Genomic DNA, 25,316 nt, shown 5'->3' with positions numbered 1-25,316 from the left:
TTGATTTTGATTTCATGCCCTCTTTGAATTATGGACTTGCGCTGTACTTGAACCATGTCGAAGTCTCTCAGGAGTCTGATGAGGCGCCCATCGGACTGCTCCAGGTATTCACACAGCCCTGCTATAGCAGCCTCTTCAGCTGTTTCAAGCTATAGCAGACCTCGGCCTCCCAGCCGGCGTGAGATGTACAACCGGTCTACATCCGCTTGGGTGAAGAAGTCCACGCGTTGTTAGCAGTTTCCTGGTTTTACTTAACCTGGCTAACACCAGGCTGCTGTGTGCGCTCGAATTATTTCGAACTGCACAACAGCCTGGGGACCATGGCCAAATCTCCGGTGGATTTGGGAACCAATCACAGAGCGAGGAGGGACGGCAAGACGATGACGCGCTATTCGATATACGGAAGCTTGTAGTTTATTTACGGATAATTAAAAAAAAAGTTTATTTACGGATCCAACATGACAGCAGCAGACACGATGGTATTTTTTGATCAAGCTTTAGACCTTGTTCTAAATAATTTAGCTCAAAAGTTTACAGCGGGTACGTCATACGTCGTCTCATACGATGATATGATTGGCTAGGGCTACGTGCAGACTTTTTTTTTTTTTTTTCGTATCGCCCAATAAACGACTATGGACGCTCGTAAACCACACCTCTCCTACGAGAAAATGAATTGGTGGTCCCCAGACTAAATATCACTTGTGATTTTAGTCTGGTGTTAGCCAGGCTAGGTTTTACTATCCATATTCTTCACATCCTGCGTTGTCCAAGGTACTATACCAAAGTTATACGTAACCACTGGTACTGCTAAGTTATTGATGGCAGCAATCTTGTTCTTTGAGTTCAGCTCCGACTTGAGGACTATTCTGATTCGCCGATACTATTCCTTTATTATGATTATTGTTATTATTCTTATTATTATTACTTGTATTTTTATGTGTGAGCGGCGATGATTTGCTTTCAGCGCAGAGGGAGGTGGCGAGCGGATTCAAGGCTTGCACTGCTTCTCTTCTTCGATTCGAGTGTCATTTCAGAGATGCCTCTGGTCCCAATAAGTTTATGAATGATAAACTGTCCCTGTTTACTCATAAACAGACTACAGTTGCGTAAACACATCGACTCACGGGGCTCAGTCGGACCAGCGTGTGTGACTGGGAGGAATGACAGCGGTGCTGAGCCAAAAGAGGGAGAGATCGTAGTTTACTCTATGCCCTCGAAGCATTTTACAACAGACCGTTTTTCTAACATTTATTTTAGTCGTGCCAGCTCCCAGTTTGGGCTGCGCCATTGAGACAAAGAGCCACTACAATGAGGCTGAAGAGCTGGGGCAAGGATGACGAGCTGGGATGAAAATAAAGGTTGATTACATAAGCCCACAGAGCTGACATCATGACGAAAACAAGCTGATCATTTATTTTAATGGACTCAGATAGTGTTACTACACTTTTTTAGAAGATGAATATTGAAAGAAATGGCTTGCCACCCTCTGAAAACGGTTCCACGACAGACTTTTGGGTCTTGACCCGCCAGTTAAGGTCCACTGGTTTGAAGCATCTTCCCATTGAAAAACAAATACAAGTATGAAATTGTACAAGGATGTCTCATAAGCTGAGGGAGAGTTGAAGCAGCAGTTTCCTGAAACAAGGACCAGATGCACAGGTGCATCATGGGTAAGAACAGGGCGACAACAGAGAAGTGCTGCTTCACTGATCAACCACCAACAGACTCTAAATGTACTTTAGTGACAAGCCAGAAACACGTCTTCTCTGCACCAGTGGAGCTCAGCACTAACTGTGGTTCTGTGAACTTCAAAGACTCTTTTCTCGTGTTGATGTTCCAATAGCAAAAAAAAAAAAACAACTGAAATGGGAAACTATTGTAAGGTCTATATGTGAATCTGTTTCACTGACTGACGACACCATACAAGTTGGATTTGAAATGACACATTTGAGAAAAGGCTCTCCTCAAGGCACTGTTTTGGCCCCACTCCTGTTCACTGCTAATAGATGTCTTACATTAATAACTTTATATCATACGGTATAAATAATGGAGCTTTAGACGAGGAGAAGCCGACCTGCACAGGTGCATCCTGGGAAAAGAGGAGAGAAAGAAGGAGCTGCTTCACTGATCAACCATCAACTTTCAGTTTCACTGCACTCATTTAACTTTTGGCGGTTCTTTTATTCAGGGACAATAACGATCTCATGGTGCAGGCTTTTTATAAATGCTCCTGCAGCTCAGCAATAGGCCCAGGAGCTTGTATTTATTAAAGACAAATAAACACTAATGTCAAAGTTATAATATTGCGATGTCCCTGTGTCACTGAATATTGTAAATTAGTTCTTTTAGGTTTTTTTAAATAATGTACTACTTCACCTCCAGGAAAACAAGTATAAGTTCTACTAATAAAAACACATTCATTCATTTCATGCAGAGTTTATTTTGAAAGTGAATCCACACATTTCATTACAGACACAAAGCAGATGCAGCGACTGATGATTCAGAGGCTGATATTGGAAGTGTTGGACTCCTCTGTGCTGCTCTAGTCTGAGTCACACACACCCGCCCATGATGGTCCTGTCGGTCTGTGAGTGAGAGCCCTCGGACACTCGGCATGTGTACCGCCGCTGGCCTGAGCTCCAGTGGGACGTGGGGATGGACAGGGAGCTGCTCATGTGAAACCTGCGCTCCGGTCCCAGGACGGCGGTGCTGCTCTGGACCCCACTGCTCACTGGACTCCCATCAGCCAACCAGCTCACCTGAGCAGAGGGCCCCGCCTGAGAGGACACACAGAGCAGGGACACTGTGGGAGACTGGAGCTGTGCGGGGGACGGAGGGAACACTGTCACCACTGGAGGAGGAGCCGAATCGTCTGGAACAAGAAAACACAAAGATGCCAGTGGAAATATAAGTGTTTATCCAGACAAAGTGTGGGGAAACTGTCGGCAGGAAACCAGTGTGAGCAGTGTGCAATAATCACACATGTTACTTTTAGCTTCTGTTTCATTATTCTGACACCACTGATACATCTATTCATAGGTTTTTCTAGTAAATGTGTATGTTTTATTGTTGTGCTTGATGTCCCTCATGCAATGTTAGGATTTGTTTTTGTTTTTCCATCCTCAAACACAGATGTTTAGTGTGAATTTTCCTCTATGAGTTAACATTCTGAAATGATTCGGTTTTACAAATACTGTCTCTCTAACACTGTCTTGTCTCGTCCTAAACACTTCCACAGATTCACTCTGATGCCTAAACTCACAAAATAAAGTGAACGATTCAGTAACAATGGAGCAATGCAGTTGTTTAGGTTATTTACGACAGTAACATGCATTTTGGTCCTCTTGCTATACTAGGTAAAAATGACTTCATGGTGAAAAAAATTTAGTTTGAAGCCTCAGGTTCAGAAAAGATGCAGAAGTTTGAAATTACATTTTGAATCCGTTTTATAGAAGAGGTTTGAAAAATAGTGATCACAATGTGAGTCTGTGGAGTCAAAGGGCCGACAGCGGCAAGACATTTGAGTGACTTAGAGACAGAAAGTTGGCAATAAAAGGGTTCAAATATTTAAAAAGTGATATTATTTCTATATGTATGAGAAGAGGAGAGGTCAATCTCCAAAATGAAAAAAAAAAAAAATACATTGTTCCTTCATGGAGTTATTAAAAATACTTACTTACCTACAAAATAAAATAAAAGTTTTAAAAAAATCAATCCTTCACTTTGTTTCCATAGCTATCTAAATGTATCTATCTTAAATACTTTTATCATACAATAGTTTTTAAAGAGTTTGGTTTAAATGCACAGATAATCACACACATGAAATAATTTCAAACTTCATTCCATTGATTCTAAAATATCACTAAAGTGGGTTGTTAAAATAGGATTAAATTAAAAGAAATAACTCTCTAAAAATGTGACTCAAACGTTTGTTGCAACATAAATGAAAATAACCATATAAATGAGAGTGTGGAGAGTCTTACCTGTGACCCAGAGCTGGGAGCCTGGGCCGAATACCACAGTGCTTCAGTTTGTAGAAACACTCGTACAAAAACCTCCTCACTCTCACTGACGAGGACAGAGACACTCTCACTTCCTGTGGACACTCAGCACATGTCCAGCCCCTTCATCTGTGTCCCTCTGGTCCATGAGAGACCTGAGGAGGTCATCAGGAGGTCATCAGGAGGTCATCAGGAGGACAGAGGACACCAGGACGGAGCTGTGAGGAGACGACAGACAGAGACAGAGAGCAGGAGAAGAGGAAGTGAGGAGCTTAGGTTTTTGTCACACTCTATATCACTGTGATACGAACTCCTTAACAGAGGTGTCCCATGTCTGACAGTAATAAACTCCAGAGTCTCCTTGGTCCACATTGTTGATGGTCAAACGATAATCTCTTTTAGACTGATGAGTGCATGTGAATTTGGAGGAGGACACACCACAGCCGTAGGTTGGAGAGCTAGAGGAATGGTAAAATCTCAACAGAAACTGTGGAACTCCTCCTGGAGCCTGTTTGTACCACCAAGCTGCACGATCCTCCACATGTCCCAGGTTGCAGTCCATGGAGACGCTCTGTCCTCTCCTCACCGTCACATCTGGAGGCTCCTGAGTCAGCCGCGTCACAGCGCTCACACCTGGAACGAGAACAAGAGCTGAAGTGAGGAGAGAGAGTGGGAGTGAGCGGAGAGCAGCAGGGACAGCAGCCTCCTTACATGTGAGAGCACAGCCCAGAGTGCACAGGCTCCACAGCATGTTGTCAGGGAATGTACTCATGAGTCGCCGGGCGGCTTATAAAGACAGAGAGGAGACGCAGGAGGAGGGACTCAGCACTCAGCACCAACACTGCACCTCATCCTGTCTGAGGATATCTGCCATGTCGCCTCAGAGCCAAGATCAGACTTAGAATGATTAAGCAACTTTTAGACTCAGGTTTTAGAGATGAACCAATATCTATGTTTGCTTTAGAACTTTAGTAATGTAGACTCTGTGCACTCTGTGTGGTCTTAACTTAACAGACCTGTTCCCGGTGCGTGTTGGTCTCCACAGGGCTGCCCTTCGTCACCGGTTCTGTTCAAAACCTTTATGGACAGAATTTCTAGGCGCAGCCAGGGGCCGGAGGGTGTCCGGTTTGGGAGCTTCAGGATCTCATCTCTGCTGTTTGCGGACGATGTTGTTCTGTTGGCTTCAACAAACCAGGACCTTCAGCTGCTCTGGGGAGGTTTGCAGCCGAGTGTGTAGCGGCCGGGATGAGGATCAGCACCTCCAAATCTGAGGCCATGGTTCTCCACCGGAAAAAGGTGGCTTCCCCTCTACAGGTCGGTGGGGAGTCCTTACCTCAAGTGGAGGAGTTCAAGTATCTCGGGGTCTTGTTCACGAGTGAGGGGCGGATGGAGCGTGAGATGGACAGACGGATCGGTGCGGCGTCAGCAGTGATGCGGTCGCTGTATCGGTCTGTCGTGGTGAAGAGGGAGCTGAGTCGAGGGACAAAGCTCTCGATTTACTGATCGATCTACGTTCCCACCCTCACCTATGGTCATGAGATTGGAAATGAGCTTCCATCACAGGGTGGCTGGGCGCACCCTTCGAGATCGGGTGAGGAGCTCAGTTACCCAGGAGGAGCTCGGAGTAGAGTGGCTGCTCCTTCACGTCGAAAAGAACAGCTGATGTGGCTCGGGCATCTGTTTCCGATGCCTCCTGGTCGCCTCCAGGCATGTCCTACTGGGAAGAGGCCTGCTGGGAGGCCCAGGTTAACTGGTGGGACAATGTCTCCAAGCTGGCCTGGTGTCGCCTCAGGGTCCCCCTAAAACAGCTGGAGGAGGTGTGTGCATGGATTGGGAAGTCTGGGCATTTCTGCTGAGACTGCGGCCTCCACGACCCTGCCCAGGATAGATCGGAGGAAATTGGATGGATCACGTACAGGGCTCAGTCGGCCCAGCGTGTGTGACTGGGAGGAATGAAGAAGAGATCGTAGTCTACTATATGCCCTCAAAGTATTTCACAACTAGGGCTGGGTACCGTTCGTTTTTTTTTTCAATACCACTACTTTAACAATACTTGCTTTTCGGTACCGGTGCCTTAACGGTACTTTTTTCGATACCTATGTTATTTTAATTGACTTAAAATAACGTGCACAGGAAAAGTATCGTTCAGGTGGAAATCCGAACACGGCACATCAGAAAACAGGAGCAGCAGCGTCACCTGTAACTTCATTTTTTGAGCAGAATTCCCACTAAAGCAGTGATAAAAAGAGAGAAAGGACATTATTACCTCCTGAGCTGCAGGAACAGACCAGATCCACATCAGGCACCGTTTTCTTTCAGATAAACTTTTTTAAACACACTGCTCTGTTCGACGAAGTGAAAGCTCCTCACACGTCAAAGATCTGTTACATAGTGAGAGCGCTCACTCTGTCACTAAAAATGCACCATACCTGCTCCAAAAATGGCTAATGCAGAGTGAGCGCTCACCTTTTCCAGAAACAATCTTTGAACCCAAATGCTCCGGTGCAGCCATTTGGTGCAGCTGGAGTTTAAACAACAGCAGTAACTTCAGGCTCTGGGGCTGAAGTTAAAGGTAAAGCCCATGTGTTTCTCGTTGTCACTGCCGTGTTGTCACTGCTTTTCTCTTTGTCTAAGAGTCTAGTTTCTTATTCAGTCCAGGTTTAGTCCTGGTTTTTAACCAGTTTACTATAAGTCCTGGTTTAGTCCTGGTTTAGCTCTGCCATCTCTGATAATGACTGAAGTGTGAGTAAGTTACAGCTTTGCTTCTACATTTGTGCTGAAGCTGCTCATGAGTTCAGGCTTTTTAGACTCACTGCGGATCATTTATTGACATTTGGAGAGAAAAATTACCGAAAATTAGCACCGAAAAATAAAACATTTTTCAATACCGCCTCCTACCGGAGCTTTTCGGTCGGTACCAAGTAGGTACCGTTTAACGGTACCCAGCGCTATTCACAACAGACCGTTTTTTTTACTATTTATTTTGGTTGTGCCAGCTCCCAGTTTGAGCTGCACCAATGAGGCAAAGAGCCACTACGATGAGGCTGACGCTCATGCGACCCACTGAAAACAGTTCCACGACAGACTTTTGGGTCTTGACCCGCCAGTTAAGGTCCACTGGTTTGAAGCATCTTCCCATTCAAAAACAAATACAAGCATGAAATTGTACAAGGATGTCTCAGAAGCTGAGGGAGAGTTGAAACAGCAGTTTCCTGAAACAGGGACCAGATGCACAGGTGCATCATGGGTAAGAACCGAGCGAGAACAGAGGCGTGCTGCTTCACTGATCAACCAACAACAGACTCTAAATTTACCTTTTAGACTCGGGTTTTAGAGATGAATCGATATCAATGTTTGCTTCAGAACTTGAGTAATGTAGACTCTGTGCACTCTGTGTGGTCTTAACTCTTAAACTAGTTCAGATTGTGGCTCTACTTGAAAAACATCATATGAATTATTTAATATGCATGTACTTCCAGACTAAAACACCAACATATATAAAAGCATAACTCTCCTCTGGTTTAAAACACTGTAATGAATTATCTGACAGCTGCACGTTTGTCTGACACATAAATCCTGTTTAGTTTTGTTCAGTTTGGCCTTAAAAGGTTTTCCTGTGTCTGGGTTTCCTCTGGGTTTCTGCAATTTTCCTCATCAACCCAAACTGACCCTAACAGGAGCGTTACTTAAGGACAGGTCAAATGCAGAGAACAGGTTTCCACACGGGGACAATAAAGTCCTTTAACTTAATCTGGTCGAAGTCTGAGAGCAACATCATAAAAACTGAAAACATTCCTTCAACATAGTGCAGTGTTAGAGCACTGCTTTACTGCATCATCTCCGGAATAGTGACACGACACTACAAATGGCTTCTACAAACAGGTAATGATCATAAACACGGCTCAACCCACAATGGATGACATTAAGAGGTGCGTCTGAAGGTTTTACCATGGTCTTCACAGTCCTGTCCTAAACATTATTAAAGATCTGTGGATAAACCTCCAAAGGGCAGTGCGTGACAAACAGCCCAGAAACCTCCCAGTTCTTGAACACTTTCTATAATCCCTCAAATTAGAAGTGAAGGACTCTTGGCTGAATATAAAAGTACTCTATACTTCCATATTTGGGGGCTGTGAGGCATTATTTTGAAAATTTAAATGATGTTATTAAAACCTGACTTTTTGGAGATCATGTCAACTTCCTCTTGTCTGGCTCCTCTCGCTCATTTCATTGTGTGCTGGTTACCGTCCCCCTGGATCTGCTGCGGTCTTTTTAAAGGATATTAGTGACTTTTTATCTTCAATAATAAAGTTGGAAAATGTTTTAATCCTTGGAGATTTTAATATCCATGTTGATGACAGCACATCCTCCCAAGCAGTGGAACTTTTAACAATGACAGAAACTTTTAATTTTGAGCAACATGTCTCTGGCCCTACCCATCAAAAGGGTCAAACTTTAGATCTTGTTTTTTCATTGGGCCTTAATGTTGCCAACCTTTGTGTAGATGATGTCCACACGAGTGATCACTGCTGTGTTTTATTTGATCTAATCTCTGGTCCTGAGTCTGTGCCTTCTGAGTTTTGGTCACAGAGGCGGATCATCACAGAGAACACAGCAGTTAGTTTCTCCACTTTGTTTGATTTGAAATTGTCCTTGGAATGTAGTGATGTGGACAGTCTCATCCATAGCTTTAACAGCCACTGTGAGCTCATTTTGGATCAGGTTGCACCTGTCAAATCGAATCCGGTGTCTCATAAAGCAGCGTGTCCCTGGATAAATGATGGTATTCGTAATATCAAGAGACTATGTCGGAAAACCGAGCATCTGTGGAAGTCCACCAAACTTGAGGTCCATAGGTTACACCTTAGAGAACTTGTGTTTTCTCTAAATGAAACGATAAAAAATGCCAGATCTGACTACTTCCGTCAGCTGATCACCATGAATAAGAAACAACCTCAAGTATTGTTTGATACCATTAACTCTATTGTATGTCCTGCTGCTTCTCCTGTGTTTTGTAAAGCTGACAGCAATTAATTTCAAAAGTTTTTTATTGATAAAATCCAGGATATCAAAGATCATCTTCCAATGCTCTCGTTTTGCACACCTGGTGCTGTTGAGCTTGTTCCCCACGAGTGGTCCTCTTTTAGCCCTGTAACACAGGCCGATGTCTCAGCTCTGGTAACCAGAATGAAGCCGTCTTTCTGTGTGTCTGATGTTCTGCCCTGTAAACTTTTTGTAAAAATATTTGATGTCATTGGCCCCTGGGTGACCAATCTGATCAACCTTTCACTGTCAACTGGTGTTTTCCCCATTTCTTTGAAACACGCTATTGTGGAACCTCTTCTCAAAAAGCCTAATCTGGACCCTACAGATCTAAAAAAAAAAAAAAACACGCCCATTTCTAAACCTCAATTTTCGGCCACAGTGTTGGAGAAGGTGGTTTCTGATCAGTTGGTACCCTTTTTGGAGGAATACAACATTTTTGACACTTTCCAGTTCAGTTTCCGTAAGCAACACTCCACAGAAACTGCCCTGCTTAAAGTGTCTAGTGACATCATCATGTCTGCGGACTCTGGAAAATGTACTGTTCTTGTTTTATTAGATCTATCATCAGCATTTGACACTGTGAATCATCAAATCTTGTTGACAAGACTGCGTGACCTGGTCGGAATGTCAGGATCAGTCTTAGAGTGGTTCTCCTCTTACCTGTCGGGGAGGAGTTTTAGTGTCGTGGCCATACCGCCTTTGCTCTGCCCAATCCCGTCAGACCTTGGAAGCTAAGCAGGGAAGGGCCTGGTCGGTACTTGGATGGGAGACCGTTTGGGAACACCAGGAAGCCTAGTGAATGTAATGCGTGAGTGAGTGAGTGGTGGTGGTCGGAGGGGCCGATGGCGCAGACTGGTTGCCTCGCTTCCGTCAGTCTACCCCAGGGCAGCTGTGGCTACAATAGTAGCTTACCACCACCGAGTATGGAGTGAATGAATAGTGCAATGTAAAGCGTCTTTGAGTGTCCAGAAAAGCGCTATATAAAACCAATGCATCATCATCAAATCAGTTCCCGTCTGACTCTGCTGATTTGCTGTGTGGGGTCCCTCAAGGCTCTGTTTTGGGCCCGATTTTGTTTTTACTCTATGTCCTTCCATTAGGACAAATTATCCAGAGTTTTGATGATGTTTCCTACCATTTGTTTGCTGATGACATTCAGCTTTACTGCTCTTTTAAGCCCTCTGAGTTCCAGAAACTAAGCTCTCTGCTGAAATGTCTTGCACAAGTTAAACAATGGCTCGGTGCAAATTCCCTACAACTAAACTCAGACAAAACAGAGGTGCTGGTTATCGCCCCTGATGGCGCTATTCCAGGGATTCATCAGTATTTGGGCGACCTGAGTCTATCTGCTAAAACAAGCCTTAGAAATCTTGGCGTTAACTTTGACAAAGCAATGTCCTTAGAGCATCACTCTAAACTGCTGACAAGGAACTGTTTTTACCAACTGAGAAAAATCTCTAAACTTAGATCAATTGTGTCCAGAGATGATCTTGAAATGATTATCCACGCCTCTGTGTCTTCTCGTTTAGACACGAGAATGCACTGTTACAATCGTCTAAACAAAAAGGCGCTGTCTCGTCTTCAGCAGGTACAAAACTCTGCCGCGAGGTTACTGTCTCGCACAAATAGAAGGGCTCATATTACTCCCATTCTGAAAGCCCTTCATTGGCTTCCAGTCAGTTTTCGCTTCCATTTTATAATCCTGGTGTTGACCTTCAGAGCGTTGCATGGTCAGGCTCCCTCCTACATTAGAGACTTGTTGTGTCCGTATACCCCCTCTCGGAGGCTCAGGTCTCAGGATCACAACCTTCTCATGGTCCCTCGTACTCGTTTCAAGACCAGAGGAGATCGCTCCTTCCAGGTGGTCGCGCCAACGCTCTGGAACGATCTTCTGCTTTCCCTGCGCTTACTTGATAGTGTATGAATAAACATTACTTACTTACTCTTGCTTCATTATTCACAATTTTGACCTGCAGTGCCTAAACTTTCTCAACCCACTGTACACTCTGCATCTGTCAAAAACGTACAAAAGTCTGTGCATCAAAGTTTATATGAAACTGCTAAAGAAGTACTACAAACCATGTTAAATGTTTTCATGCAACTCTTTTGTAAAAATGTATGACTTAAAGTGATTGTTGAGATGCTGCTTATGTGACAAAATGAGGTCATGTTTTCCAACAATATGAGTCATTTTCAGTTTTATGTAAAAAAGATGGTCCCATAATGTAAAGGCTGTATTCAGTAGACTCTTATTCTGCAAAGACCTGACAGTACATTTAGTAAACATGTTTATGCTGTAAAGATGTGATTCTGTAAAACATGTCACTTTTCACACCATTAACACTTGGACAAACATCTGTTGGACGATCGTCAGGATGAGGTGCAGTGTTGGTGCTGAGTGCTGAGTCCCTCCTCCTGCGTCTCCTCTCTGTCTTTATAAGCCGCCCGGCGACTCATGAGTACATTCCCTGACAACATGCTGTGGAGCCTGTGCACTCTGGGCTGTGCTCTCACATGTAAGGAGGCTGCTGTCCCTGCTGCTCTCCGCTCACTCCCACTCTCTCTCCTCACTTCAGCTCTTGTTCTCGTTCCAGGTGTGAGCGCTGTGACGCGGCTGACTCAGGAGCCTCCAGATGTGACGGTGAGGAGAGGACAGAGCGTCTCCATGGACTGCAACCTGGGACATGTGGAGATTAGTTCGGCTCGATGGTACAAACAGGCTCCAGGAGGAGTTCCACACTTTCTGTTGTATTTTCACTATTCCTATAGTTCTCCGGTCTATGGCTGTGGTGTGTCCTCCTCCAAATTCACATGCACTCATCAGTCTAAAAGAGATTATCGTTTTACAATCAACAATGTGGACCAAGGAGATTCTGGAGTTTATTACTGTCAGACATGGGAAACCTCTGTGAGTGAGCTTGTATCACAGTGATATAGAGTGTGACAAAAACCTAAGCTCCTCACTTCCTCTTCTCCTGCTCTTTGTCTCTGTCTGTCGTCTCCTCACAGCTCCGTCCTGGTGTCCTCTGTCCTCCTGATGACCTCCTGATGACCTCCTGATGACCTCCTGATGACCTCCTGATGACCTCCTCAGGTCTCTCATGGACCAGAGGGACACAGATGAAGGAGCTGGACATGTGCTGAGTGTCCACAGGAAGTGAGAGTGAGGAGGTTTTTATAGCAGCGTTTCTAAAGCATGTGGTATTCGGCCCAGGCTCCCAGCTCTCGGTCACAGGTAAGACTTCTGGGAGGGGGGCGCCTGGGATTGCAGGGGGTCAGGTCATAAATAATAATAACTTGTACAATCCTCACACCATCAAAGGATGGACTTAATTGTGTTGTCAGCTTAAGCATGTTTGTTTCCACACTCACAGGCCGACAGGACCATAGGTGGGAGCAACATCCGGGTTCTTTTGCTGAGCCGCGCCCCCTTTAAGGCGCCTTCCGTTAAACAAGAGTTCAAAAATGCATTGGTGTTTGTGGGATCAGGATCTGTTCTCGTTCTGATGATGAAATATTCATCATCAGAAGCGAGATCAGAACCACAGGGAAATGGCAAACACATAAACTCACTGTCACAAGACGATTGGAAGATTTTTTATTTTACTGTGGAAAATGATATGAGCGAGTTTATGGATAGAACTACAGTGGTTTGCATAAGTATGGGCCCCCCCTTTAACTTTTTGACATTTTGCCACGCTATGGACCACAAACATAAATATATTTCATTGACATTTTTTTGTAAAAAAAAACACACTAAGTGACATACAATCATCAAGTCAAATGAAATTCATACATAATTTTGACTTTTTTTTATGAGTAAAAAACTGAAAAGTGGAATGTGCATAAGTATCTACCCCCTTTCCTTTTAGTGAAACAATTGTCTTCAGAGGTTTCCTGATGATTTCATATGATCACATGTTGACCCAATGACTAAATAGAGTCTACCTGTGTGTAATCTAATGTCAGTTCAAATACAGCTGCTCTGTGATGGTCTCAGAGGTCTGTTAGAGACTATTGTGGAGCAGAAGCATCATGAAGTCCAATAACACACCAGACAGGTCCTGGATAAAGTTTTTGAGAAGTATGCAGCTGGGTTAGGTTATGAAAAGATTTCCAAAGCTTTGGAGAGTATGGCATCACTGTAAACCTACCAAGACCAGGCCGTCCTCAACTTACTGACCGAACAAGGACAGCACTGACCACAGCTGCGACCAAGAAGCCCATGACCCTGGATGTACTGCAGAGAGCTACAGCTCAGGTGGGGGAAACTGTCCACACAACAATTCTTAGTTGTGCACTGCACAAATCTGGCCTTTCTGTTTTACTGAGTGACGAGTGATATTGATACAATTTGGTTTTGAAATGATATGTTTGAGAAAAGGCTCTCCCCAAGGCACTGTTTTGGCCCCACTCCTGTTCACTGCTAATAGATGTCTTACATTAATAACTTTATGCACTAATGGTATAAAGTAGCTTTAGACGAGGACAAGCCGACTTGCACAGGTGCATCCTGGGAAAAGAGGAGAGAAAGAAGGAGCTGCTTCACTGATCAACCATCAACTTTCAGTTTCACTGCACTCATTTAACGTTTGGCAGTTCTTTTATTCATGAACAATAACGATCTCATGGTGCAGGCTTTTTATAAATGCTCCTGCAGCTCAGCAATAGGCCCAGGAGCTTGTATTTATTAAAGAAAAATAAACTCTAATGTCAAAGTTATAATATTGCAATGTCCCTGTGTCTCTGAATACTATAAATTACTTCACTTCTTTCACTTCTTTTAGGCTTTTAAAACATGTAAAAACTTCCTACTTCACCTCCAGGAAAACAAATATAAGTTCTACTAATAAAAACACATTCATTCATTTCATGCAGAGTTTATTTTTGAAAGTGAATCCACATATTTCATTACAGACACAAAGCAGATGCAGCGACTGATGATTCAGAGGCTGATATTGGAAGTGTTGGACTCCTCTGTGCTGCTCTAGTCTGAGTCACACACACCCGCCCATGATGGTCCTGTTGGTCTGTGAGTGAGAGCCCTGGGACACTCGGCATGTGTACCGCCGCTGGCCTGAGCTCCAGTGGGACGTGGGGATGGACAGGGAGCTGCTCATGTGAAACCTGCGCTCCGGTCCCAGGACGGCGGTGCTGCTCTGGACCCCACTGCTCACTGGACTCCCATCAGCCAACCAGCTCACCTGAGCAGAGGGCCCCGCCTGAGAGGACACACAGAGCAGGGACACTGTGGGAGACTGGAGCTGTGCGGGGGACGGAGGGAACACTGTCACCACTGGAGGAGGAGCCGAATCGTCTGGAACAAGAAAACACAAAGATGTCAGCGCAAATATAAGTGTTTATCCAGACAAAGTGTGGGGAAACTGTCGGCAGGAAACCAGTGTGAGCAGTGTGCAATAATCACACATGTTACTTTTAGCTTCTGTTTCATTATTCTGACACCACTGATACATCTATTCATAGGTTTTTCTAGTAAATGTGTATGTTTTATTGTTGTGCTTGATGTCCCTCATGCAATGTTAGGATTTGTTTTTGTTTTTGTTGTTTTTGTTGATGTTTAGTGTGAATTTTCCTCTATGAGTTAACATTCTGAATTGATTCGGTTTTACAAATACTGTCTCTCTAACACTGTCTTGCCTCGTCCTAAACACTTCCACAGATTCACTCTGATGCCTAAACTCACAAAATAAAGTGAACGATTCAGTAACAATGGAGCAATGCAGTTGTTTAGGTTATTTACGACAGTAACATGCATTTTGGTCCTCTTGCTATACTCGGTAAAAATGACCTCATGGTGAATAAATGTGTCAGGGCTTTAGTTTGAAGCCTCAAGATTCAGAAAAGATGCAGAAGTTTGGAATTACATTTTGAATCTGTTTTATAAAAGAGGTTTGAAAAATAGTGATCACAATGTGAGTCTGTGGAGTCAAAGGGCCGACAGCGGCAACACATTTGAGTGACTTGGAGACAGAAAGTTGGCAATAAAAGGGTTCAAATATTTAAAAAGTGATATTATTTCTAAATGTATGAGAAGAGGAGAGGTCAATCTCCAAAATGAAAAAAATATATATATTGTTCCTTCATGGAGTAGTGAAAAGAGGAGAGTTAGACCTTCAAAAAAAAAAAAGTTTTAAAAATATCAATCCTTCATTTTTTTTTTTTTTATAGCTATCTAAATGTATCTGTGGAGCTCTGGATAATAAATACTTTTATCATACAATAGTTTTTGAAGAGTTTGGTTTAAATGCACAGATAATCACACACATGAAATAATTTCAAACTTCATTCCATTGATTCTAAAATATCACTAAAGTGGGTTGTTAAAATAGGATTAAATTAAAAGAAATAACTCTCTAAAAATGTTAATCAAGCGTTTGTTGCAAGATAAATAAAAATAACCATATAAATGAGAGTGTGGAGAGTCTTACCTGTGACCCAGAGCTGGGAGCCTGGGCCGAATACCACAGTGCTTCAGTTTGTAGAAACGCTCGTACAAAAACCTCCTCACTCTCACTGACGAGGACAGAGACACTCTCACTTCCTGTGGACACTCAGCACATGTCCAGCCCCTTCATCTGTGTCCCTCTGGTCCATGAGAGACCTGAGGAGGTCATCAGGAGGTCATCAGGAGGTTATCAGGAGGTCATCAGGAGGTCATCAGGAGGTCATCAGGAGGACAGAGGACACCAGGACGGAGCTGTGAGGAGACGACAGACAGAGACAGAGAGCAGGAGAAGAGGAAGTGAGAAGCTTAGGTTTTTGTCACACTCTATATCACTGTGATACGTGCTCACTCACAGAGCTGTCCCATGTCTGACAGTAATAAACTCCAGAGTCTCCTTGGTCCACATTGTTGATGGTCAAACGATAATCACTTTTAGACTGATGAGTGCATGTGAATTTGGAGGAGGACACACCAGAGCCGTAGGTTGGAGAACTATTGGAATGGTAAAAATACAACAGAAACTGTGGAACTCCTCCTGGAGCCTGTCTGTACCAGCGAGCTCCACTCTTCTCCACATGTCCCAGGTTGCAGTCCATGGAGACGCTCTGTCCTCTCCTCACCGTCACATCTGGAGGCTCCTGAGTCAGCCGCGTCACAGCGCTCACACCTGGAACGAGAACAAGAGCTGAAGTGAGGAGAGAGAGTGGGAGTGAGCGGAGAGCAGCAGGGACAGCAGCCTCCTTACATGTGAGAGCACAGCCCAGAGTGCACAGGCTCCACAGCATGTTGTCAGGGAATGTACTCATGAGTCGCCGGGCGGCTTATAAAGACAGAGAGGAGACGCAGGAGGAGGGACTCAGCACTCAGCACCAACACTGCACCTCATCCTGTCTGAGGATATCTGCCATGTCGGCCTCAGAGCCAAGATCAGACTCAGAATGATTAAGCAACTTTTAGACTCAGGTTTTAGAGATGAACCAATATCTATGTTTGCTTTAGAACTTGGGTGGTTTCCTCTGGGTTTCTGCGGTTTTCCTCATCAACTCAAAACATGCACAAAAGGTTCACGTTCCAGCTATATGTAGTGTTGTCCGTGACGCTAACTGCAGGTCTGCTGACAGGTCGCCCAAGCACTGAAGGACAGGTCAAATGCAGAGAACAGGTTTCCACACGGGGACAAGAAAGTCCTTTAACTTAATCTGGTCGAAGTCTGAGAGCAACATCATAAAAACTGAAAACATTTCTGTTCTTACACTACAAATGTCTTCTACAAACAGGTGATGGTCGTAAACACGGCTCAACCCACAATGGATGACATTAAGAGGTGCGTCTGAAGGTTTTACCATGGTCTTCACAGTCCTGACCTAAACATTATTAAAGGTCTTTAAAAAAAAAAAACTGCTGCTCTTTACTTTAACAAACAAAAAATCCTTACTCATCCGACTATAACTGTAAATGGCAAAACAATCCTAAATGTGACAGAGCACAAATATCTAGGTCTCACACTCGACCCCTTCCTAAACTTTGATGAACATATAATAAAACTTTTAAGTTTAATTTGGCCACTTTCAAAAGCAGAAGAAACTCCCTCTCAATTGAAGCAGCCGAAAGTTTCCTTAACGCTATACGAGCGATCGCGATGTCGTCACATCCGGGGGCCGTGGTAGGCATTTTACGTTTTAAACTAAATGATAAGAATCCCATGATCGGCAAAAACAATGTTCATAAACAGGGCATTGCTTCCCTTGTGCTAAAACATATCGATCATTTTATAAAACTGTGTTAGAGGCCTGGATACATCAGCTGTTGCCGACCGTTCACCAAAACATCCGGTGAAAAAAAGTAAACAATAAAAGCGATCGCTCGTATGGTTCTGTCCCACTTCTCCGACTGCATCACCAGCTGGTCCCAAGCAAACAAAACCAGCCTAAAGAAACTAGAATCTCTACAAACATGCTCTGAAAATCTTAAAATCAACACCACCACTGTCACATTCTGAGCAAATATGAAATGCTTCACTTCAATAACTTTATTTCTCTCTGATTTTCTCTTTGAGTGTCCATAACCTGGCCCCACCTCCACTCAAAGAATTCCTTCATCAGGCAGCAGATACAGCAACAAGGGTAACTAGAACAACCTCCAGGGGGCAGTGTAGTCTTCCCAGACACAAGTCAGCCTTTGCACAGTCTGCGTTCTCTTACACAGCATAAAGACATGGAACGAGCTCCTCACTGAAATATTGAGCTTAGATGATCTCAGAGCCTTCACTAAAGGAGTGAAAGTATGGTTCATGAACAACCAGAGATGTGAGCATTCATTTCAATAAATTAACTGTATGGCCTAAAATGTAATCCAAAGATAAAGAACATGCTCGAAAGTTCTTTTACCGGGACAGGATATTTATATGTTGTACGGTTTGAGAGTCTGTTTATGTGATGACTGTGTGTGGTAATTGTAGTCTATTTAATGAACATGAAAAGGAATGATGTGTCTTAGAAAACCACGTGGGGTCACTATCGCCCATTAAAATGCAACCTACAGCCTTCTGTTACATTGTAGATGTAGTATTTTTAGCTGCTTGCATTGATAGTGTAAAAAGGTCTTCAGCCAAGGACTCTTCGAAGTATGCAGGCAGTCTCAGAGCCCTTTCTTAGCAGTTCCTAAAGCTCCGAATACTATTGGCATAATTTGAGTTTTGGTGTTCCACATGCGCTTGATTTCAATCTCCAGATCTCGATACTTTGTGATTTTCTCCGCTTCTTTCTTTAAGATGTTTTTGTCATCTGGGATCGTCACATCAAACAAATAGCACGTTTCGTTGTTCTTGTCATGGAGCACAGTGTCTGGTCGATTTGCCGTGATAGTACGGTCTGTAGGGATGGTCATGTCCCACATGAGCACACAGTCACCATTGTCTACCACTTTTTCAGTTTTGTGTTCATACCACTTCTCATTTGTCCCTGAACCCATTCTTTGCCATAGTGCCCAATGGAGGATGGTTCCAACCTTGTTGTGTCTGTCCAGAATCTCTTTTTTAGCCAAGATTTTTCAGCCAGAAACTCTATGACTGATGGTCTCTTCTGCCTCTCCACACATGCGACATGTGCTGCTGACCTGCACGCCCATCACGTTCTTCTGGTGGTAGCTTGTAGTTAGAGCTTGGTCCTGTGCAGCTATAACTAGGCTCTCAGTTTCACTTTTGAGTCCTGCACTCCACAGTCAAGAGTATGCGAGTTCTGTATCCACATAACGTTCTTCAGCATGTTTGGCAAATCGGCCATGCAGGGGCTTGTTCTTGTAGCGTTTCACTCTAGCTGCCATTAATTTGCCTTTGAGCAGAACCTTCGTTTTCTCAGCAGTGTTGTTTGATCATGTGGGCACATCGTACTTGATTTTGATTTCATGCCCTCTTTGAATTATGGACTTGCGCTGTACTTGAACCATGTCGAAGTCTCTCAGGAGTCTGATGAGGCGCCCATCGGACTGCTCCAGGTATTCACACAGCCCTGCTATAGCAGCCTCTTCAGCTGTTTCAAGCTATAGCAGACCTCGGCCTCCCAGCCGGCGTGAGATGTACAACCGGTCTACATCCGCTTGGGTGAAGAAGTCCACGCGTTGTTAGCAGTTTCCTGGTTTTACTTAACCTGGCTAACACCAGGCTGCTGTGTGCGCTCGAATTATTTCGAACTGCACAACAGCCTGGGGACCATGGCCAAATCTCCGGTGGATTTGGGAACCAATCACAGAGCGAGGAGGGACGGCAAGACGATGACGCGCTATTCGATATACGGAAGCTTGTAGTTTATTTACGGATAATTAAAAAAAAAGTTTATTTACGGATCCAACATGACAGCAGCAGACACGATGGTATTTTTTGATCAAGCTTTAGACCTTGTTCTAAATAATTTAGCTCAAAAGTTTACAGCGGGTACGTCATACGTCGTCTCATACGATGATATGATTGGCTAGGGCTACGTGCAGACTTTTTTTTTTTTTTTTCGTATCGCCCAATAAACGACTATGGACGCTCGTAAACCACACCTCTCCTACGAGAAAATGAATTGGTGGTCCCCAGACTAAATATCACTTGTGATTTTAGTCTGGTGTTAGCCAGGCTAGGTTTTACTATCCATATTCTTCACATCCTGCGTTGTCCAAGGTACTATACCAAAGTTATAGGTAACCACTGGTACTGCTAAGTTATTGATGGCAGCAATCTTGTTCTTTGAGTTCAGCTCCGACTTGAGGACTATTCTGATTCGCCGATACTATTCCTTTATTATGATTATTGTTATTATTCTTATTATTATTACTTGTATTTTTATGTGTGAGCGGCGATGATTTGCTTTCAGCGCAGAGGGAGGTGGCGAGCGGATTCAAGGCTTGCACTGCTTCTCTTCTTCGATTCGAGTGTCATTTCAGAGATGCCTCTGGTCCCAATAAGTTTATGAATGATAAACTGTCCCTGTTTACTCATAAACAGACTACAGTTGCGTAAACACATCGACTCACGGGGCTCAGTCGGACCAGCGTGTGTGACTGGGAGGAATGACAGCGGTGCTGAGCCAAAAGAGGGAGAGATCGTAGTTTACTCTATGCCCTCGAAGCATTTTACAACAGACCGTTTTTCTAACATTTATTTTAGTCGTGCCAGCTCCCAGTTTGGGCTGCGCCATTGAGACAAAGAGCCACTACAATGAGGCTGAAGAGCTGGGGCAAGGATGACGAGCTGGGATGAAAATAAAGGTTGATTACATAAGCCCACAGAGCTGACATCATGACGAAAACAAGCTGATCATTTATTTTAATGGACTCAGATAGTGTTACTACACTTTTTTAGAAGATGAATGTTGAAAGAAATGGCTTGCCACCCTCTGAAAACGGTTCCACGACAGACTTTTGGGTCTTGACCCGCCAGTTAAGGTCCACTGGTTTGAAGCATCTTCCCATTGAAAAACAAATACAAGTATGAAATTGTACAAGGATGTCTCATAAGCTGAGGGAGAGTTGAAGCAGCAGTTTCCTGAAACAAGGACCAGATGCACAGGTGCATCATGGGTAAGAACAGGGCGACAACAGAGAAGTGCTGCTTCACTGATCAACCACCAACAGACTCTAAATGTACTTTAGTGACAAGCCAGAAACACGTCTTCTCTGCACCAGTGGAGCTCAGCACTAACTGTGGTTCTGTGAACTTCAAAGACTCTTTTCTCGTGTTGATGTTCCAATAGCAAAAAAAAAAAAACAACTGAAATGGGAAACTATTGTAAGGTCTATGTGTGAATCTGTTTCACTGACTGACGACACCATACAAGTTGGATTTGAAATGACACATTTGAGAAAAGGCTCTCCTCAAGGCACTGTTTTGGCCCCACTCCTGTTCACTGCTAATAGATGTCTTACATTAATAACTTTATATCATACGGTATAAATAATGGAGCTTTAGACGAGGAGAAGCCGACCTGCACAGGTGCATCCTGGGAAAAGAGGAGAGAAAGAAGGAGCTGCTTCACTGATCAACCATCAACTTTCAGTTTCACTGCACTCATTTAACTTTTGGCGGTTCTTTTATTCAGGGACAATAACGATCTCATGGTGCAGGCTTTTTATAAATGCTCCTGCAGCTCAGCAATAGGCCCAGGAGCTTGTATTTATTAAAGACAAATAAACACTAATGTCAAAGTTATAATATTGCGATGTCCCTGTGTCACTGAATATTGTAAATTAGTTCTTTTAGGTTTTTTTAAATAATGTACTACTTCACCTCCAGGAAAACAAGTATAAGTTCTACTAATAAAAACACATTCATTCATTTCATGCAGAGTTTATTTTGAAAGTGAATCCACACATTTCATTACAGACACAAAGCAGATGCAGCGACTGATGATTCAGAGGCTGATATTGGAAGTGTTGGACTCCTCTGTGCTGCTCTAGTCTGAGTCACACACACCCGCCCATGATGGTCCTGTTGGTCTGTGAGTGAGAGCCCTGGGACACTCGGCATGTGTACCGCCGCTGGCCTGAGCTCCAGTGGGACGTGGGGATGGACAGGGAGCTGCTCATGTGAAACCTGCGCTCCGGTCCCAGGACGGCGGTGCTGCTCTGGACCCCACTGCTCACTGGACTCCCATCAGCCAACCAGCTCACCTGAGCAGAGGGCCCCGCCTGAGAGGACACACAGAGCAGGGACACTGTGGGAGACTGGAGCTGTGCGGGGGACGGAGGGAACACTGTCACCACTGGAGGAGGAGCCGAATCGTCTGGAACAAGAAAACACAAAGATGCCAGTGGAAATATAAGTGTTTATCCAGACAAAGTGTGGGGAAACTGTCGGCAGGAAACCAGTGTGAGCAGTGTGCAATAATCACACATGTTACTTTTAGCTTCTGTTTCATTATTCTGACACCACTGATACATCTATTCATAGGTTTTTCTAGTAAAAGTGTATGTTTTATTGTTGTGCTTGATGTCCCTCATGCAATGCTAGGATTTGTTTTTGTTTTTCCATCCTCAAACACAGATGTTTAGTGTGAATTTTCCTCTATGAGTTAACATTCGGAAATGATTTGGTTTTACAAATACTGTCTCTCTAACACTGTCTTGTCTCGTCCTAAACACTTCCACAGATTCACTCTGATGCCTAAACTCACAAAATAAAGTGAACGATTCAGTAACAATGGAGCAATGCAGTTGTTTAAGTTATTTACGACTGTAACATGCATTTTGGTCCTCTTGCTACACTAGGTAAAAATGACTTCATGGTGAAAAAAATTTAGTTTGAAGCCTCAGGTTCAGAAAAGATGCAGAAGTTTGAAATTACATTTTGAATCCGTTTTATAGAAGAGGTTTGAAAAATAGTGATCACAATGTGAGTCTGTGGAGTCAAAGGGCCGACAGCGGCAAGACATTTGAGTGACTTGGAGACAGAAAGTTGGCAATAAAAGGGTTCAAATATTTAAAAAGTGATATTATTTCTATATGTATGACAAGAGGAGAGGTCAATCTCCAAAATGAAAAAAAAAAAAATACATTGTTCCTTCATGGAGTTTTTAAAAATACTTACTTACCTACAAAATAAAACAAAAGTTTTAAAAAAATCAATCCTTCACTTTGTTTTTATAGCTGTCTAAATGTATCTATCTTAAATACTTTTATCATACAATAGTTTTTAAAGAGTTTGGTTTAAATGCACAGATAATCACACACATGAAATAATTTCAAACTTCATTCCATTGATTCTAAAATATCACTAAAGTGGGTTGTTAAAATAGGATTAAATTAAAAGAAATAACTCTCTAAAAATGTGAATCAAACGTTTGTTGCAACATAAATAAAAATAACCATATAAATGAGAGTGTGGAGAGTCTTACCTGTGACCCAGAGCTGGGAGCCTGGGCCGAATACCACAGTGCTTCAGTTTGTAGAAACACTCGTACAAAAACCTCCTCACTCTCACTGACGAGGACAGAGACACTCTCACTTCCTGTGGACACTCAGCACATGTCCAGCCCCTTCATCTGTGTCCCTCTGGTCCATGAGAGACCTGAGGAGGTCATCAGGAGGTCATCAGGAGGTCATCAGGAGGTCATCAGGAGGTCATCAGGAGGACAGAGGACACCAGGACGGAGCTGTGAGGAGACGACAGACAGAGACAGAGAGCAGGAGAAGAGGAAGTGAGGAGCTTAGGTTTTTGTCACACTCTATATCACTGTGATACGTACTCACTAACAGAGGTGTCCCATGTCTTACAGTAATAAACTCCAGAGTCTCCTTGGTCCACATTGTTGACGATCAAACGATAATCTCTTTTAGACTGATGAGTGCATGTGAATTTGGAGGAGGACACACCAGAGCCGTAGGTTGGAGAACTATCGGAATGGTGAAAATACAACAGAAACTGTGGAACTCCTCCTGGAGCCTGTTTGTACCAGCGAGCTGCACTATTCTCCACATGTCCCAGGTTGCAGTCCATGGAGACGCTCTGTCCTCTCCTCACCGTCACATCTGGAGGCTCCTGAGTCAGCCGCGTCACAGCGCTCACACCTGGAACGAGAACAAGAGCTGAAGTGAGGAGAGAGAGTGGGAGTGAGCGGAGAGCAGCAGGGACAGCAGCCTCCTTACATGTGAGAGCACAGCCCAGAGTGCACAGGCTCCACAGCATGTTGTCAGGGAATGTACTCATGAGTCGCCGGGCGGCTTATAAAGACAGAGAGGAGACGCAGGAGGAGGGACTCAGCACTCAGCACCAACACTGCACCTCATCCTGTCTGAGGATATCTGCCATGTCGCCTCAGAGCCAAGATCAGACTCAGAATGATTAAGCAACTTTTAGAGTTTTAGAGATGAACCAATATCTATGTTTGCTTTAGAACTTGAGTAATGTAGACTCTGTGTGGTCTTAACTCTTAAACTAGTTCAGATTGTGGCTCAAACTGAAAAAAACATATGAATTAAGACAAAAACACCAACATTTACAAACATAACTCTCCTCTGGTTTAAAACAGCTGCAGGTTTGTCTGACACATAAATCATGTTCAGTTTTGTTCAGTGTGGCCTTAAAAAGGTTTTCCTGTGTCTGGGTTTCCTCTGGGTTTCTGCGGTTTTCCTCATCAACCCAAAACATGCACAATAGGTTCACACAGCTATATGTACTATTGACCGTGACCCTAACTGACCCTGACAGGGGCGCTACTGAAGGACAGGTCAGATGCAGAGAACAGGTTTCCACACGGGGACAATAAAGTCCTTTAACTTAATCTGGTTGAAGTCTGAGAGCAACATCATAAAAACTGAAAACATTTCTGTTCTTCCTTCAACATAGTGCACTGTCAGAGCACTGCTTTACTGTATCATCTGCAGTAATGAGCGTAAACACGGCTCAACGATCGATCTCCATCTCCCTGATTGCTCTCAGGGTGTAAACTGCCAACTTTATGCTGATGACACAGTTATTCATGCGTCAGCAAAAACATCTGCGCTGGCTGGGCAGCAGTGAACACAGGCGTTACTTAACATCTCAGGATGGCTTCAGCTGTCCCATTTAACTTTAAATGTAAAGAAAACTTTCTCAATATGTTTCTCTATCAGCCGGAGGTCCCTGACACCATTCAGGAGGTTCATGAAACAAAATACTTGGGCATAATCTTAGATAAACACCTAAAGTTTCAAAGTCAAGTCACGAACGTCTGCAGGAAAGTGAAATCTAATCTGAACTGTTTTCGTTTTATAAGAAGAGAATTATCACACCACACGGCTCTATTGTATATGCATGCAATGTTTTTTTTCACATTTGTCATACGGCATTACAGCAGGTCACAAACATCAGCGTCCACTCTGAAACCAGTCACTTCTCTGTATAAACAGGCAATTAAGATATTTGACAAGAAACCTTTGAGAGGCATCATTGTGATATCAGACGTCACATAATCACATAAAACCATTGACTTGCTCCCTTCCGGCCTACTTACAGGACACTGCTAATGTCCTTAAAAAACTAGGAGAAATTCAGTACGATTTGAGCTATTTTTTAGTTACCATGGATGTGGAAGCACTTTATACAAAACATCGAACACGAGGAAGGTCTTCATGCCCTACAATATTACTTGAATAAAAGACAAAATCTTGATGCTGGCCCCCCACGGATTTTTTGGTTGCTTTAACAAAATGGACTCTACATAACAATGTCTTCCTTTTTTCAGCACAAACTCTACAAACAAAACTATACCTGGGATTTTGGGAGGAGAGGTACGTCTACAGTCCCACAAACCCATTCAGACAATCAATCAGGTTTTACGGGAGATACA

General features: G+C 43.6%; 2 protein-coding genes across 2 annotated transcripts; both read right to left on the bottom strand.

Annotated features, from left to right (window-relative positions):
• Positions 1-14,044: 14,044 nt before the first annotated feature.
• Positions 14,045-16,421, bottom strand: LOC306966084 (immunoglobulin lambda-1 light chain-like; the record flags this gene model as incomplete). The annotated part of the gene is made up of 4 exons (XM_079560718.1): positions 14,045-14,364; positions 15,863-16,180; positions 16,259-16,333; positions 16,388-16,421. The coding sequence occupies 4 exons, from the start codon at positions 16,419-16,421 to the stop codon at positions 14,045-14,047; spliced, it is 747 nt and encodes a 248-aa protein (XP_079416844.1).
• Positions 16,422-21,453: 5,032 nt separating this feature from the next.
• LOC306966083 (immunoglobulin lambda-1 light chain-like) lies at positions 21,454-23,674 on the bottom strand (the record flags this gene model as incomplete). Its single annotated transcript, XM_079560717.1, has 5 exons — positions 21,454-21,773; positions 22,884-22,924; positions 22,994-23,056; positions 23,235-23,556; positions 23,635-23,674. 5 exons carry the CDS (start codon positions 23,672-23,674, stop codon positions 21,454-21,456), a joined length of 786 nt encoding a protein of 261 aa, XP_079416843.1.
• Positions 23,675-25,316: the final 1,642 nt, after the last annotated feature.

Source organism: Gobius niger (genome assembly GCF_951799975.1).
Source record: "Gobius niger genome assembly, chromosome: 8".
Taxonomy (NCBI): domain Eukaryota; kingdom Metazoa; phylum Chordata; class Actinopteri; order Gobiiformes; family Gobiidae; genus Gobius; species Gobius niger.
Note: the sequence above shows the minus strand (reverse complement) of the source record. Positions and strands in the feature narration are given on the sequence as shown.